At 35.9% G+C, this 18274-nt stretch overlaps 1 protein-coding gene across 2 annotated transcripts in view; it reads right to left on the reverse strand.

Annotated features, from left to right (window-relative positions):
• The window catches only part of ksr2 (kinase suppressor of ras 2), a 136651-nt gene that overhangs the window by 51186 nt on the left and 67191 nt on the right, over nt 1-18274 (reverse strand). For both annotated transcript variants that reach the window (XM_065250919.2, XM_065250918.2), the window contains exons 6-11: nt 14936-15111; nt 6227-6296; nt 5090-5173; nt 2583-2650; nt 2096-2113; nt 258-367 (exon numbers count right to left, since the gene is read on the reverse strand). In XM_065250919.2, coding sequence (XP_065106991.1) covers nt 258-367; nt 2096-2113; nt 2583-2650; nt 5090-5173; nt 6227-6296; nt 14936-15111 — 526 coding nt within the window. The remainder of the gene's footprint in view (nt 1-257; nt 368-2095; nt 2114-2582; nt 2651-5089; nt 5174-6226; nt 6297-14935; nt 15112-18274) is intronic.

The raw sequence follows: 18274 nt of genomic DNA on the forward strand, positions 1-18274 counted from the left end.
AAAAGTAATTTACATTACATTACTTAGATGTAATCTCCCAAATATTGCAACTGGAGTTCTGATCATGCCAATGTATTAAAACAAAACAAGTAAACCAATTGTGTCAGAAAAGACAGGAAGGATGTTTTGTGTTTGTCTTTCTGAAACTGTTTGTAACAGTGTTTACTTTAGATAGAGGATAATGAAGCACTTGACTTTTGTTTGTTTGATTGCCCAAAACTAATATTGAACCAACAGGGACTAACTAAAAGTCTTACCTTGTTGATTTTGTTGGTTTTAGGGAGAGTCTGGCTAATGTGGAGATCTGAGTACCTGAGGGGGTTGTTTATGTCACATGGTACCGACTCGGTCCTGACGAGTTGACGAGCTGAGAGAGAGGGAGAAAGAAACAGCATAGTATCCACGGTAACAGGAGGCAGTTGTCACGGTAACAGGAAAACTCTAAAAACTCTTGTCACATTTACATGGAAAGGCCACTAAAGCATGCAATATATACTAAAATGCAATATAAAGTGCAATGTATACTAATAATGCAATATAAATGCAATATTTACTAAAGTCTCTGGTGCATATCAGACATGACATATATTGAGATATATTGGCAACAGTAATGACTGGCATATACACTCACCTAAAGGATTATTAGGAACACCTGTTCAATTTCTCATTAATGCAATTATCTAATCAACCAATCACATGGCAGCTGCTTCAATGCATTTACAGGTGTGGTCCTGGTCAAGACAATCTCCTGAACTCCAAACTGAATGCCAGAATGGGAAAGAAAGGTGACTTAAGCAATTTTGAGCGTGGCATGGTTGTTGGTGCCAGACGGGCCGGTCTGAGTATTTCACAATCTGCTCAGTTACTGGGATTTTCACGCACAACCATTTCTAGGGTTTACAAAGAATGATGTGAAAAATGAAAAATGTCCAGTATGCGACAGTTGATGCTAGAGGTCAGAGGAGAATGGGCCGACTGATTCAAGCTGATAGAAGAGCAACTTTGACTGAAAAAACACTCGTTACAACCGAGGTATGCAGCAAAGCATTTGTGAAGCCACAACACGCACAACCTTGAGGCGGATGGGCTACAACAGCAGAAAACCCCACCAGGTACCACTCATCTCCACTACAAATAGGCAAAAGAGGCTACAATTTGCACAAGCTCACCAAAATGGGACAGTTGAAGACTGGAAAAATGTTGCCTGGTCTGATAAGTCTCGATTTCAGAATGAGAACATGGATCCATCATGCCTTGTTACCACTGTGCAGGCTGGTGGTGGTGGTGTAATGGTGTGGGGGATGTTTTCTTGACACACTTTAGGCCCCTTAGTGCCAATTGGGCATTGTTTCACGGCCTACCTGAGCATTGTTTCTGACCATGTCCATCCCTTTATGACCACCATGTACCCATCCTTTGGTGACTACTTCCAGCAGGATAATGCACCATGTCACAAAGCTCGAATCATTTCAAATTGGTTTCTTGAACATGACAATGAGTTCACTGTACTAAAATGGCCCCCACAGTGAACAGATCTCACTACAATAGAGCATCTTTGGGATGTGGTGGAACGGGAGCCTCGTGCCCTGGATGTGCATCCCACAAATCTCCATCAACTGCAAGATGCTATCCTATCAATATGGGCCAACATTTCTAAAGAATGCTTTCAGCACCTTGTTGAATCAATGCCACGTAGAATTAAGGCATTTCTGAAAGTTGGTCAAACACAGTATTAGTATGATGTTACTAATAATCCTTTAGGTGAGTGTATAAACTATAATAAATTATTTTCAGGTGTTAATCTCAAAGTATATAATTTTATACTATTTATTAGTGAAAAGTAATCTTTTTGGGAAATCACTACTTCTAGCAAAGGCATCCATCATGGTTCATATCTAAAAGCTAAATTTAGAGGACAAGCCCCCAATTTTTGTAAAATAACTGCTTCTTGCCATATTTGGGAATTTTAATGCACCCAAATGTTTTACCCCCCCCCCCCCTTTCTTACAAGGCAACGTGTGAGAGAACCTATTTATTGTTAAATAAAGCTGTGAAATACAAAAACACTGTGAGGAGCACAAAAGTGATCTCTTACTTTGAGACGTCCCTTGATCTTCAACATCAAGAAGTAGAGAAGAAGAGACGGTGAAACAGGATACAGTCAAAGAGAACGAGAGCAAGCAGATGGGTATAAATTGAAAAGTTTAACATTACCCATAATGCTTCACAGGGCATAAGACAAATTGTTTGTTTTGTGCATTAATGCAAAGCGTTAAGCAGATGTGAAGCCGCCAACAATAAACGTCTTTGAAAAACACATTGACATTGTTCTGACTACAATTACTGTTTATATTTTCTTCCTTTAAGTACAAGCCTCAATGTTTCCTGAATAAGATAAGGTATGTAATTATTTAATTTCGCTCAGTTGAACAAAAAGGAATTTAAGTTGCAGTGGGCATAAAGGACACTGCTGTGTTTTTGAAGGCATATCTGTACCATAATGAATAGCGTACAGTATTTAAACAATTACTGTAAGCTTTTAATGAGCAAAAAAGCTGAAAAAGCTCTGAAAAAGTGCTTACCTCCTCTGTGGTAAATGAGTAAATGGCAGGGTGGCGCTTCTTTGGTGCATTTGTTGTGGCACTTCAATCTGTCAGATAAAACCCGGACAGAAAGCTTTATTAGTTTGCTCTCATAAAAGTAAATTAATGAATATTCAAAACAAATACTTAAAATGCAGCTTTCGTTTTTTTGAGGGTGTCAAAAGCCCTTAAAGTATCTTAGTAACAAGATGCCAAAGTCTAGGGTGGCAGAGTGGAAATGACTAGGTAGGTAATTTATTCAAATCATCTTTTAATGATAATGATAATTACGCTCAATTTGAATGTTCAGACACTACTGCAAAATCAAAACAACATAAAAAATGCAGTGCATTCTAAAAAGGCTTTGATGCAAACAAAAAAAAACAAAAAAATGATATGCTAAGTGTTCACAAGCTAAAAATAAATGTAAGCTTTAAAGGACTTGGAAAACAATATATAAAATAAAAAGCATGAGTACTGTATATATTAGGGATGCACCGATACTAAATTTCTCTGCCGGTACCGATATTCGATTATTTAAAATGACATCTACCGATACTAATAGGTACCGATAGTTTTGCTTTTTACTCTGTTTCAAATTATTACGTCATGAAATCCTACAAGTGCATAGTGTACAAACCGATACCGATATTCGATTACTCAGATGAGATCTACCGATACTGAAAGATACATATAATTTTGCTTTCTACTCCTTGTTTCAAATTATGATGTCATGAAATCCTAGACATGCAAAATGTACAAACCGGTACAGATATTCGATTACTTTGATGACATCTACCGATACTGACAGATACCGATAGTTTAGCATTTTACACCTTGTTTCAAATTATGATATCATGAAATCCTAAAAGGGCAGAACATACAAACCGGTACCAATATTTCATTACTTAGATGACATCTACCGAGACTGACAGATACAGACAGATTTGCATTTTACACCTTGTTTCAAATTATGATGTCATGAAATCCTAGAAGTGCAGAATGTACAAACTGGTACCAATATTCGATTACTTACAATGACATCTACCGATACTGACAGATACCGATAGTTTCGCATTTATACCTTGTTTCAAATTATGATATCATGAAATCCTGGAAGTGCAAAGCGTACAAAGCGGTACCGATATTTCATTACTTAGATGACATCTACCGCTACTGATAGATACCGATAGTTTTGCATTTTACACCTTGTTTCAGATTATGATGTCATGAAATCCTAGAAGTGCAGAACATACAAATGGGTACCAATATTCATTTACTTAGAATGACATCTACCGATACTAATAGATACCGATAGTTTAGCTTTTTACTCTGTTTCAAATTATTAAGTCATGAAGTCCTACAAGTGCAGAGCGTACAAACTGGTACTAATATTCGATAACTTAGATGACATCTACCGATACTGAAAGATACATATAATTTTAATTTTATATACCGATATTTTCGCATTTTACACCTTGTTTCAAAATATGATATCATGAAATCCTAAAAGGGCAGAACATACAAACCGGTTACTTAGATGACATCTACCGATACTGACAGATACAGACAGATTTGCATTTTACACCTTGTTTCAAGAAGTGCAGAATGTACAAACTGGTACCAATATTCGATTACTTATAATGACATCTACCGATACTGACAGATACCGATAGTTTCGCATTTTACACCTTGTTTCAAATTATGATATCATGAAATCCTAGAAGTGCAGAGCGTACAAACCGGTACTGATATTTCATTACTTAGATGACATCTACCGATACTGACAGATACCGATAGTTTTGCATTTTACACCTTGTTTCAGATTATGATGTCATGAAATCCTAAAAGCGCAGAACAAATGGGTACTGATATTTGATTACTTAGAATGGCATCTACAGATACTGATAGATACCAATAGTTTTGCATTTTACACCTTGTTTCAGATTATGATGTCATGAAATCCTAAAAGCGCAGAACATATAAATGGGTACCGATATTCGATTACTTAGAATGGCCTCTACAGTAACTGATAGATACCGATAGTTTTGCATTTTACACCTTGTTTCAAATTATGATGTCGTCATTAAATCCTAGAAGTGCAGCACATACAAACCGGTACCGATATTTGATTACTTAGAATGACATCTACCGATACTGATAGATACCAATAGTTTTGCTTTTTACTCCTTTTTTACTTTCTGTTACCCAATTCAAAATAATCACACAGCATGAGATCTGATGAGTTTTCTGCCCTTTTTGATTGCCAATATATAATCTGCCCCGGTCATCATTTGTTTTTAAACAATCGCCGTCCGTTAGTGAGGAAAATAGCTTTTTTGTTAATTCCGATATAGGCCGATATTTTGATGCATCCCAAGTATATATTTTTCATTCATTTACATATGTGTTAGTTAATGATTGTCTATACTTACATTTATTTTAGCGTCATAAAGTACTAATACAGTGTTTTTGATTTGGCATGAAATTAGTTTCATTGTACATACTTGCAAGTTTTGCATTTTAAGCCGAACAGCATTCCTTTCCCGCAGACGATACATGTCTGTGACATCCAATACTTTGTGGAAAACCTGCAAAAACATTGCGATTCGTCAGTGCATCCATGAAAATAAAACATACATTTTATCCATACTTAAATGCATGAGGACAAATAGGTTCAGTTTGCTTCACAGATGATCAGCAAATGGTTTTGACCTTCTGACAACCCCTATTGCGATGAAAGAGCAAATGTGCCTAAGCACCAATCATAGGTAACCTAGAGCACCCGTCCGAAGAAAGACACTTTAGCAGTAATTTTCAATTTACTGTAATTTCATTGTAAATTGAACTGTGCACTTCCAATTGAAGAGTATATGAAAGGATAAAGGCCATGTGGAAATCCAAGGCCGATGAAGCGAGGTATATAAGAAATATATGGATTACAGGGAAGGCGCTCTCCTTAATTTTCAATTTCTTTTCTCTTTGTTTACATCTGGGCACATTTACCGTACTTTAAACAATAAAAGGACCATTCAAATCTCCTTTTCGGCAGAATCGCTCGATGGGGTCACTGTGCATTTGCCAATCTATTGCTCGGATATGAACAGAGACTGACAGTTAATAGAATATGAATAATGAGCTCTGACAGTGTCAAAGTGTCTTCGTTAGATTGAAGCCGTGCCGCCTCATAAAAGTGAAGGCTGGTTTTAATAAGCAGCTCACATTTCTGCAGCCGCTTCAGTTTCCAGTTGACATGAGCGTTTAAATTTTTTGGATATGTTTATCTGTTGGCGTTTCGAAACCTTGGCAGTTGTCCGTCTCTGATATTGATTTTCACGTCTAACGTATCAGAGAAAAGGTTAGAGACAGAGTTAAGATATCAGACGAACTTTGCATTCGTCTTTTGACGGCTCGGCGCATCGAGCTCTCATTACATTCTACAGTATTGTTCATCGCAAGTCACTCGATCTTGCTCTTTGTTTGACTTTAGGATCTGTGGCATTTGGAGTAATCAAATATTTCTCAGACAGTGCGCAGGCGTGACTGACTTACGCAACCGTGCGAGTTAATTGGCTTGACATTTTGTAACCGCTACCTCACGCACATTTGAAGACATCTGCGCAAACACCCGTATGAGTTGTTACCTGTGCTTTATGGAGTTGCCAAGGTCTCTGCGAGGTATCTGAGGGGACCAGCGAGGAACCGACAGGGTATCTGGAACAAAGAGGTTGGGTTAAATACAGTAAAAAACACTTTCTAGAGGGAATAAAAGGAGATTTTTTAGTGTCAGCTACAGTATTAAACTTGATTATAAAAATGTAAAGTAATATAAAAGGATCCACAAGAGGCATTTTCCATTTGCCAGTTAGATATGCTACAGTAAGGAATACAGCTTCATCTTAAGAAGACAACAACACAAGAAATGCCAGTAATTTAAAGTTTCAGTCAAAACATGCAGATAGTATCTGTACACTGCAAAAAATGATTTTCAAAAAAAAGATTCTTAGTATTTTTTTACTTAGTCTTGTTTTCAGTAAAAATATCTAAAAATTCTTAAATTAAGATGCTTTTTCTTGATGAGTCAAACGACCCAAGAAAATAAGTCTAGTTTTTAGACCAAAAATATCAAATTAAAGTAATTTTGTGCATAAAACAAGCAAAAAAATCTGCCAATGGGGTAAGCAAAAATCTTCAAGAAAAATTCAAGAAAAATTCAAGAAAATTTTGCTTACCCCATTGGCAGATCTTTTTTGCTTGTTTTATGCACAAAATCACTTAAATTGTATAATTTTTGTCTAAAAACTAGACTTTTTTCCTTAGGTTGTTATGCTAATCAAGAAAATACATCTTGTTTTATGGATTTTTAGATATTTGTACTGAAAACAAGACAAAAATACTAAGAAAGAAAGTATTTTTTTTTCAGTGAAAACCAAGACAAAAATACTAAGCAAGAAAGTCACTTTTTGCAGTGCAGCAAGAATTTTAAAAGACATCTAATACACTGCAAAAAATGATTTTTCAAGAAAAAAAAATTCTTAGTATTTTTGTCTTGTTCTCATTAAAAGTATCTACAAATTCTTAAATTAAGATGCTTTTTCTTGATGAGCAAAACGACCCAATAAAATAAGTCTTGTTTTTAGACCAGAAATATCAAATTTAAGTGATGTTGTGCATAAAACAAGCAAAAAAATCTGCCAATGGGGTAAGCAAATTTTCCTTCAATTTTCCTTGAATTTTGTGTTTAAGAAAAATTTTCAAGATTTTTTTGCTTACCCCATTGGCAGATTTTTTGCTTGTTTTTTTATGCACAAAATCACTTAAATTTGATATTTTTGGTCTAAAAACTAGACTTATATTCTTGGGTCGTTTTGCTCATCAAGAAAAAGCATCTTAATTTAAGAATTTTTAGATATTTTTACTGAAAACAAGACAAAAATTCTAAGAAACATTTTTTCTTGAAAATCATTTTTTGCAGTGTAGCTGTCCAAACACAGCCCAGATGTCTAAGCTAAAACAAGGTAAATTCTGGGCTATCAATAAAAATTAATAAACAGCTAACCATAGTTTAAAAATAAATGAAACACCTTGTCATCACAATTGACTTTGCTTACATGATGGAATGTCATAATTTTGTCAAAAACAACATGTGACCAAATTCAAAGTTATTTTGGCTTAAAGTTATATTGGGTCTATAGTTAACCTAGATGGTGAAATGATGGCTTTTGCTTGCTGTGGACATGGAGGAATTAATTTGTATAATGCCTCTTAAAATAAACAATGGACAAACTATCAGAAATCAGTCAAAAATTTAATATTTTTTTTATATTCCTGTAAATTATATTAAAGGTGACAAAGAATGTATTGAAATAATATGTTAAATTGTTCTTTGATATCTACATAGAAGGTAACTTTATTAATTGCAAAAATTATCCAGAAATGTTTTTACCATTTACAACCCTAGGATTTGAATGAAATGCTCAATTTTTGCCCTATTTGGAAGGGTCAGGAATAATAATATTGAGCTCTGCGGCTCATGCCAGTAGCTCAGCCTAAACGCTTACATGTAGCATTAATTAGCATGTAGCATTAATTAGCATGTAGCGCTAACTCAGCACTCACAACTTTGTTTTTAGCATTTTATCAACTTTGTAATTAATTTAATGTGTCATTTAATGTTGGGGCGTACATCTCGACTGTGACGTCACAGTCTGTGTTATGTTAAGATTGGCCTGTTTTCCAGCAGTCTTTTTGCGTGCACGAGGTTTACATAAAAACGAGGAAACAAAGGACTATTATGACTATAATGTAGAGAGAAACGATTGTCCGGGAGCTTGATGGCTGTATTTCCACACTTGGACACTTGATGATAGAACTGCACATTAATTAAGGATCATTTTTAAATATTTACACTGTGTTCTGCAGTTATTTAATGGATATTTGATGCTATCCATCTGTTTGTCCATATCGTGCTAAGTAGTGGACAATGTGACCTTGAGAAAGCGCTGATTAAATATTTAAAAAGATTTTTTATTTAAGATTGAATTTTACAAGATGTATATGAAACAATTATCACTTAGTACAAGTGCAAATAACACTGCTGGATTTCATCATCATAATAACGTGGATCTAACGTATGATAGTAAAATTAAATGTGTGTGTGTTATCAATAGCCTACTTATAATCGTTCTTGTCATATTTACTTTCTTCAATCTGATTTCAGTTCACTTTCTCGTCATCTGGGTCGCCAATTCCCATTAATTGTCTCCAGAATGTGCGTACGCATGGGTCAGAGTTTGCTTACAGGTGCGCACATTCTGCCGTCAAGTTTTTCTTTTTTTGTGTATTGGCCACCAGTTGTGTGATTGCAGTACCAGTTTTGGCCACAATCCTACATAATGTTCCTTTAAGACAACTTACAAGAACAGTTAAGAGAGGAAAACTACATCAAACCAAACTGTTCCATTGCACCAATTCATATGTCCTTTATCAATTTATCCATCTCCTGTATGAATGCCTAAGCAGATGAGTTATATTGAATTGTTACAGTACATCTGCTGCCATCACTCACATAAAAGAGGTCTAATAAAATCTAAACGGAGACCTGTTAAACAATAATCACATTTGCTTCCCACAGTCCTGTGGGTTCAAAGGGGCCGTTTATCAGATTGTCCATGCTCACTTGTACCGCATTGGTTTATGATTAAGACTGATATACAAGAACAAATTTACAGTACATGCGCACACACACACAAATAGTGCACTGCCGCCTTATATTTGACTCTTAATAAAAATAAAATATTAAAAGATATGCAGTACCTGCTTTTCCACTTAAAATCAGACTATCGGCACTTTAATACATCAGTATACCCATCTCTAAAACTAATCTAATATTTATATTCATTTGAGATTTCTATGTCAACACGGATGTGAGCTTGTCTCTGTCGTGACCTGTACATTCTGCTCGGCTGGTAAATCCGGATGTACATAGCGTTTCAAATTAGATCAGACCTTTGATGTGATCTTTGTTTTGGGTTGCTGTAGCTCTCTCCAAGCACAAAGGATCTTTAGCAAAAAAATGGCATATACAGTTTGCATGGTGTAGTTTAGTATTGATAGATCATTTATCAAAGGGCCTCTTTGGTAGTTTCGCAATCCATGAATAGATTTTTACATTACAGTTGTGCATTCGGCAGACGCTTTTGTCCAAAGTGACTTACAGTGCATTCAATTCTAAAAAAATTTGTCAGTATGTGTTCTCCCTGGGAATCGAACTCAAGACCTTTGTGATGCTGCAGGAATTGAATAGCTACAGATCCTTACTTGATTGCATACAACCAGTACATTTAAAAGTACGGTGTGCAATTACAAAAAAGTTTGGTTTGGGTAAATAGTCCTGTAAACAAAAATCATGTACCTAGTTTATTTTTTAGGAGAAAATAAAATGGCCATGCATGCACTTATTTTTTTAATGCATTGTACTATAAATCTGAATCTTAAACTATAAGAAATGTGCATTTACAATAAAGTGATTTATGTATGCTAATTTAAAGTACATAACACTGCAGTGATAATTTTAGACAAAGCCCATGCTTGCCTGTTTCTATGGCAACTCCTCAAGTTAAATGAGACACAAACTGTAACCAACACCTGAAAGTATTTCATTATAATATCAATATAATAGAAAATATATCATATAAACAAAATAAACCTCTGAAACAAATAACAGCTTGTGTTTGGTAACAAGTTATATTTATTGTATCAAATAGTACACTATTTTAATATACAGCATATAGTGCTGAATAACCTATACCATATTTATGCACCTTAGTATTTAAAATTAATTAAGAAATTAGACGATACATTGTTCAAAAATAACATATTAACCGAGTATGGTGGATGATGAAAACAGAGAGGGAGAGAGAGAGCGCAAGATCATTAAATGCGAGTTAAAAGAGAAAGTCTTTATATGATAAACTCATCCAGTTTCACAGCAGGTGTGTTTTTTACCTGCAGGCACTGAAACAGATCTGCATGTTTGTGACGCACACCAGCATCACTACAGAGCAGGTGAATTTCACTTTAATTGATACAAACTACATCGTGAATGTTCCTAAGAATAGCAAAGTCACCACAGGCAGGTGTCAATTAAACTTTTAATGATCTCCTTATGATTCGAAAACAAGCAACCCGCCATTTAAAACCGTCCTACTGATTCAACTGTGCAATGAACTATTACATCGATCAAATATCGACATGACATTATAAATGGGGATTTGTTTTAAAAAGCCAGTTAACATGAACTAACAAATGAGCTATATAGGTTTTCAGCATTTACTATTCTTTGTTAACTCTTTCCCCGCCATTGACGAGTTATTTCGTCAATTAAGATAAAACATTTGCATTTTAAGAAAACGTGTTTCTGAAGAATGTTTATTTAATCTGCAATACCGCAATTATCCACTAGATTACCCAAATTATTATGAAACTGAAGCCAAAACGTTATTTACTAATTCTATGTATGTTTTGATAATCGTTCTGAATCTGATCTCTAACAAAATTCCTTCACAAAAATTCCATTATTTCAGCTTTTTGCTAAAAAATTTTTTAAAAAAAATAATAATACCAATATTTAAGAGTTTATAAGCAGGGAAAAAATAAAGATAGGATGAAACAGGTTTTCCCCGTTTTGTTTGTTTATTGTTTGTTTAAAAGCAGAGGGTCTGTTCTTTCATTTGATTTATTTGTATGTTTATATATTTTTAGAAGATAATTTTCCTGGAAAGCATTTTGTGAAACTTTTGTGAAAATCAGAAAAAATGCTGGCGGGCAACTTTTCAAAAAATGGCTTGCGGGGAATGAGTTAATTTTAGTTAACGACAATACAATTTCATTGTGCGTTAACTAATGTTAACAGTTACAACTTGTGATTTTATTAATGTTTTAGTAAATTATGCAATGAAAACAAACTAAGGTTCCTATGTGCTACAGAAGAATCATTTATTGTTAGTAGGGGTGGGCGGGGCAAAAACTAATCCGGGGTTAGTTGTAACACGGACTGTTTACATTGTTGCACAGGGTTGAGCGTTTTGTTTTTCCGTACTGATTTCACGCTGCCAAAAGACGATCTCCCGCAAATTATTGTAAATGTATAATGTTTTCCAGAGAGTTATTGATGAACGAGTGTTTTGGTGGCATGTAAGTAAATTTTTTCATCGTATATTTTTTTCGGTTTCTAAGTTGGGTGTGTAAGATATCAAATCCAATGCTATGTCATATTAATCAGTGTCTTGTTGACTGAAACATAGCATCGTTTTGAAATATGTCTGCAGCTCTTAGCAACTTTTTTGGTGGGCTTGAAAATATTTTGATCCAGCGGGGTTAATTGTAACGCTGTGTTACAACTAACCCCTCAGCATTTACGATATGAAAACCGCTAGCGTAACTCTTGCCGTTGTTTTAAAAACGCTACACATGAATGATTGCTGGCTGCAAACAAAATAAATGTGCCTGTCTTATCAAAAATCATGTGTCGAATTTATTTTTGGTTCATATCTTTAATATTGATTGAATAAGGTCATGTCAAAGATTAAAATCATAATGAAATGAATGGCTAAAATCAGACTTTGATGCTCATTATATCAGAATTTGATTTTGAAACTGTAGTATGGTTAATACAGACTGGGTCACATATAAAAAATGTTTTGTCATAATGTAAATTTTTTTTGTATAATTAAACTATTGTTAGAAAAGGGCTGGATGAATGAATACAGTGTGGATACCTGTCTATTATAGACAGATATATAAACAATATCCACTTCAAGTATATAGACACAATAGTATTGAAATATTTGCATGCAAACTTAATTTTTATCAAGTGTTACAACTAACCCCCTGCCTTATACAATTAACCCCACCTATGGGGTAAGTTGTAACGTTTGCACTTCTGTCACATTTGGTGTATTTGTCCAAGAATGGTAAGTACTTGAATCAAACTTCAAATGTTCATGTGTAGTAGAGATGTGTGTGTTGCTTGTGTAAAAATATAATTAATCAAACTTAAATATTTTTAAATGATTGAGCCAAAACCAAAAAGTGTTAGGTTGTGCCCCGCTCTCCCCTACATGTTAGGTAATGCATTATTATAGTTTCATAAAAAAACAATTCTGATCATTTACTCACCCCCATGTAATCCAAGATGTTTATGTTTTTCTTTGTTCAGTCGAAAAGAAATTGCATTTATTTAAAGAAAACATTCCAGGATTTTTCTGCATATAGTGGACTTTAGTGGACCTTAACGGTTTACAGTTTCAATGCAAATTCAAAGGGCTCTAAAAGATCCCAATCGAGGCATAAGGGTCTTATCTAGCAAAACGATCGTCATTTTGCCAAAAAAAATTTAAATAACTACTTTTTAACCATAACTTCTTGTCTTGCACTAGCTTTGTGATGCACTAGTGTGACCTTACGTAGGTCACGCTTGATGTATGCAAAACTTCCCCTCCAGTATTTTCAAGTGTGGAGAAAGATGAACGTTCTGATATTGTTGTATGTGGATTGATACAAATTAATGTCTTTGTGTCAGTTTTTTGTTTAAAATGGTCTGAAGTGTGAGTTTCAGATATGTTACGCATGACCTTTCGACGTGCTCATATAAAACGTAAGGTCGCGCTGGCGCGTCACATGACTAGTGCAAGACGAGAAGTTGTGGTTTAAAAGTACTTTTTTTGCGAAAATGACGATCGTTTAAAACCCTTATGCCTCGATTGGGATTGTTTAGAGTCCTTTGAAGCTGCATTGAAACCGTCCACAATAGGGGAAAAATCCTGGAATGTTCCTTCAAAAAACGTAATTTCTGTTCGACTAAAGAAAGAAAGACATAAACATCTTGGATGACATGGGGTAGAGTAAATTATCAAGGTTTTTATTCTTTATGAAAGTGGAATAATTCTTTAACTTATTTTAAGAAATACAACCTTATTATAAAGTCTTATCCGTTTAATATCTGAATCCTTTGAGCTATGCTATCGACATTTTGTAGCTTTGTACTTATACATTTTATAAACAACTGTCTAAAGTGTGTTTTTAATCATATATGAATCACAAGTCTATTAAGTTACCTAAGCTATGAAAGCACAACCTCCATGCAATAATATCTTTCCTTTAGGTTGTTGTCTTTGTCTAACCTGTCCTCAACTTTAAATTGTTAGGTACAGAGTTATGCTTCGTGCAAGTATTTCATGGTATTGCTCACATGTATTGCACACTTGCATTCTGTGTACGTGTCAAACAACCGTGGAGTACAGACCTCGGGCAATAATACTGTCACCACATGCAGACAAACAGCAGATGCATTAAGCAGGCTGACGACACTCGCGGGGCCTGGTTACTGCCACAGCGTCCGGCCTGGAGCCCCATGGGTTGATCCAGAATGCAAGTAATGCCATTACAGAGACTGATACGAACCCAATGAGATTATACCCCTGAAACTGCTTTATCGGAAATTCAACTAAATAATCATCTTTCATCTGATTTCTAAAGAAGATCTTGAATCTCAACCCATGGAGAAATGTAGCTGTTTGGGTAAAAAAAATAATATATCGATAGTGGTTAGCTTTTAACAACAATTAAAAAAATGCAGTACTGTAAATCATTAATTTGTCCTTTAATCTGCTAAAATATGTTAGATGAACCGTTTCCTATGATGATACAGGAAAGCGCTTATGTACAATACATATGCCAGATTGCCAAAGCGTGGAGGGGGTCTATCATACAATATTCGACTATTCAGTCAAAACTTTCTTCTCCATCTGTAAGATAATCTCATACCAAAACTTTTGCGTCATTCCTGTGTCATTCCCAGTCTTGTCACATTCACACAGCCCCCGTTTGACCCATTATTCCTCGAATAGCTCACGCTAAGGGCCGCGGAGCAGCAGACATTAAGCTTGGACGTTATGCGCTAACACGCCAGGTGTCCTGGGATGCGCAGAGGTTTGGGAAGTGGTCCTTTAATAGGTAATGAGACAGGAAGTCATATTGTGACGGGAGACAACAAAGAAAGCTGTAATTGCCTGAAGTGCGTCACCAGACATCTGTCAACATTAGCGGTGAACAAATGATGTTGACCAAACTACAAACTCTTCCGGTGTCTTTAAACAGGTAAACGGGAAAAGGCTCTGTGTCACAATAACCAAACTGGGATTTTTCTCTGTCTGACTTGCGTTACAATGAGCAAAAACTGTATTGACAGCTCAACATTGTGCAATATTATTGGCCTTGATTGCTTATAAAATCATAAAAAATGGTGGCTAGAAACAAAATGTTTATTCTGGTGAGGTGAATGAGTTACTCACTTGCTGACGGGGTTTCGGAGTGCACAGGAGGCGTCGAAGGAACAAAACTGGGGAAGAAGAAGGAACGGAGGGAGTGATCCGAGTGGAGCGGAGAACGCTGGGTGGGAAGGTTTTCACAGCTTCCCGCCACACTGTTGTGGATCTTCAGGTTCAAGGGCTTGGTCTTCTTTTTTGCTCTAAAAAATACAAACAGAAGAATACACTTTTAAGATCACAATGTTCTCTGAATAAACTCATGTGCCAAGTACTGATGTGTAGTGAGCTTGCTAAAATATTATAAATAACTTTTTTAAAGTTGTACATTTCCAAGACGACAATTTACAGGTAATATACTTTTAAAAAGAAAGGTTTTATGCAATACCATCCGCTTGTTAAAGAAATATTTCACAAATTTGGATAATTTACTCGCCCCCATGTCATCCAAGATGTTTATGTCTTCTTTTGTTCAGTCAAGAAGAAATTAAGTTCTTTGAGGAAAACATTTCAGGATTTCTCTCCATATTGTGCACTTTAGTGGACCTTAAAGGATTAGTCAATTTTCCTAAAAAAAAATCCAGATAATTTACTCACCACCATGTCATCCAAAATGTTGATGTCTTTCTTTGTTCAGTCAAAAAGAAATTATGTGTTTTTTTTTTTTTTTTTGAGGAAAACATTCCAGGATTTTTCTCATTTTAATGGACTTTAATGGACCCCAACACGTAACAGATTTAATGAAGTTTAAAATTCCAGTTTCAAAGTAAAAAATGACAATCTTTTCGATAGATAAGACCATTATTAGAGTTCTCAACGGGCCTGAAATTTACAACCCGACCCGGCCCGTGGCTTTTAAAGCCCGGACCCGATGTAACCCGACACATCAACGTGAATTATCTGTCCGAACCCGACCCGCGGCCCGACGCCGCCGACCCCCCCCCTGCCTTTTTTTTCTTATACACGGCTATTATCATGACCAGCAGACGGGAATTCAAATCAAGCTTTAATGTTCACGCCTTTTAACAATACAAACAACTGAAACAATAAACTTTAAATATAGGCTATATAAATATGCCTAAAAATCACACAATAATAAATAAAAAGAACTCAAACATGTACCCAGCCAGCGGCTTCTCCTCGTAGCAAGCAACGGTGAATTCACCTGCGGCAAGTTTACTTTTCTCCATCTCTTCTTCTCCAGGCAACAGGCGTGCACGCAGTGATAGCAATAAGCTCCGGGGCGGATACGCAACGGATCTGCTCTGAAGCGGATCCACAACGGATCCGCTCTGAAGCCGGCAGCTCCGGTCTGGATCCGTTGCTGATCCGCCCCAGAGCTTATTGCTATCCCCCGCCCCTCTCTGTGATGCACGTTGCAGCAGCCAGACCAGACTTTCTTTATGGTGAACAGCGGTGATGATTAATAATTTTTTTTCACGGAGCGTAAAAGATTAAGCCCGAGGTCCGACCCGACTCAGTTGCTTATATTTTTGACCCGAACCCGACCCGTTGAGAACTCTAACCCTTATGCCTCGGTTGGGATCGTTTAGAGTCCTTAGAAACTGCAATTTTAAACTGCATTAAAACTGTTAAGTGTTGGGGTCCATTAAAGTCCATTAAAATTAGAAAAATCCTGGAATGTTTCCCTCAAAAAACATAATTTCTTCTCGACTGAACAAAGAAAGACATCAACATTTTGGATGACATGGTGGTGAGTAAATTATGTGAAATGTTTTTTAAGAAAATGGACTAATCCTTAACAGTTTGCAATTTCAATGCAGTTTAAAATTACAGTTTTAATGCAGCTTCAAGAGGATCTAAACGATCTCAACCGAGGCATAAGGGTCTAATCTAGCGAACCAATCGTCATTTTCGTCAAAAAAGTACTTCTTAACCACAACTTCTAAGACCTTACGTCTTACACAATCATGTCGAAAGGTCAACTCCCGCTCCAGCGTTTAAAAATGAGGGGAAAGAGGACCGTTACGATGTTGTTGTATGTGGATTGATACTAAGTAATGTCTTTGTGTCAGTTTATTTTGTTAAAATGATCCGCAAGTTTGTGTGTCACATAATGTAACGCATGACCTTTCAACATGATTACGCAATATGTAAGGTCGCACTGGCGCATCACACGGCTAGTGCAAGACCAGTTGTTGTGGTTTAAAAGCACCTTTTTGGGGGGGGGGTGAAAATAAAGATAGATAAGACCCATATGTCTCGGCTGGGATCGTTTCGAGCCCTTTAAAGCTGCAAACCGTTGAGGTCCACTAAAGTCCACTATTTTTTTTTTTCATTACTTATCTGGGATTTTAGTATGGAGATATAGGTTAAGATCGCAATTTTTGGGGAGTTTTACACTGTACTGTGAGTGTTTATTAGTACAGTTGTTTGCTTGAGGCATCTGATGTAGAATTTGGACCTGGAAGTTGTTGTCAGATAGAGAAATCATTTTTGTCAGAGTCAACAAATAAGAGCTCAAAAAAATCTGCTATTCAACGTCAGATTGTTGATATTCAATACAACACCATGCCTGCAGGTTTAATATCGCTTTTGTAAAACTTTACCAAGTTTGGTTACAATGTTGCGAATCTATACATGTCCATACACGTAGGGAACACATACCCATCTTGTACTTACAATAATCTTGTTCTGTACACAACGATTTGGGTTTCCTGTATTCATACAGGTAGGTGGTATTTTATTCTAACTGAAATCTCATTGGTCGAAACCCTTCTGCATATTAAACATCCATTTTGATTGACTGTCATTATGCCTCATGTGTGGCACTTGCAGCATGGACAATTCCAGATGTTTAGTATTAAAATAAGATTATTTTATTTTTATTGAGTATGACTTTCACTTAACTTCACTGGACACTTATACACTCTTATACACACAGAGGATTAATCAGTAAAACACACACGCATGGGCTCAAACTGTTCATAAATGATACCACTTGGAGAGAAGCTTATGTCACCGGTAAGCTTATTTAGATGTACAGCAGCTACACAACAGAGTCACACAATGAATAAACAGAGCCCAGGTTATCAGCTTCTCACTCTGACGGCTCTGTCAGCAATAAAAAAGACATTAAACCATTTAAATCCAATTAGATGCATTCATCTTTTCTCTCTCTCTCTCTCTCTCTCTGTGTGTGTTTGGATTTCTTATTGTCTTATTGTGTGGAGATGATGTCTCTGTGTGAATGAGTGTTAGGATGACAGAGTAACAGATAGAAAATGATCAAGAAAGAAGAGATAAGACATTCTCAGGTTTTTCTATACTGAAGCTTTCTTTCCTTCACTGTAAAAAAATTCCGTAGAAATTACAATGTTATTGCAGCTGTGTTGCCGGTAATTT

The sequence above is a fragment of the Paramisgurnus dabryanus genome, chromosome 5 (genome assembly GCF_030506205.2).
Source record: "Paramisgurnus dabryanus chromosome 5, PD_genome_1.1, whole genome shotgun sequence".
In the NCBI taxonomy this organism is placed as follows: Eukaryota; Metazoa; Chordata; class Actinopteri; order Cypriniformes; family Cobitidae; genus Paramisgurnus; species Paramisgurnus dabryanus.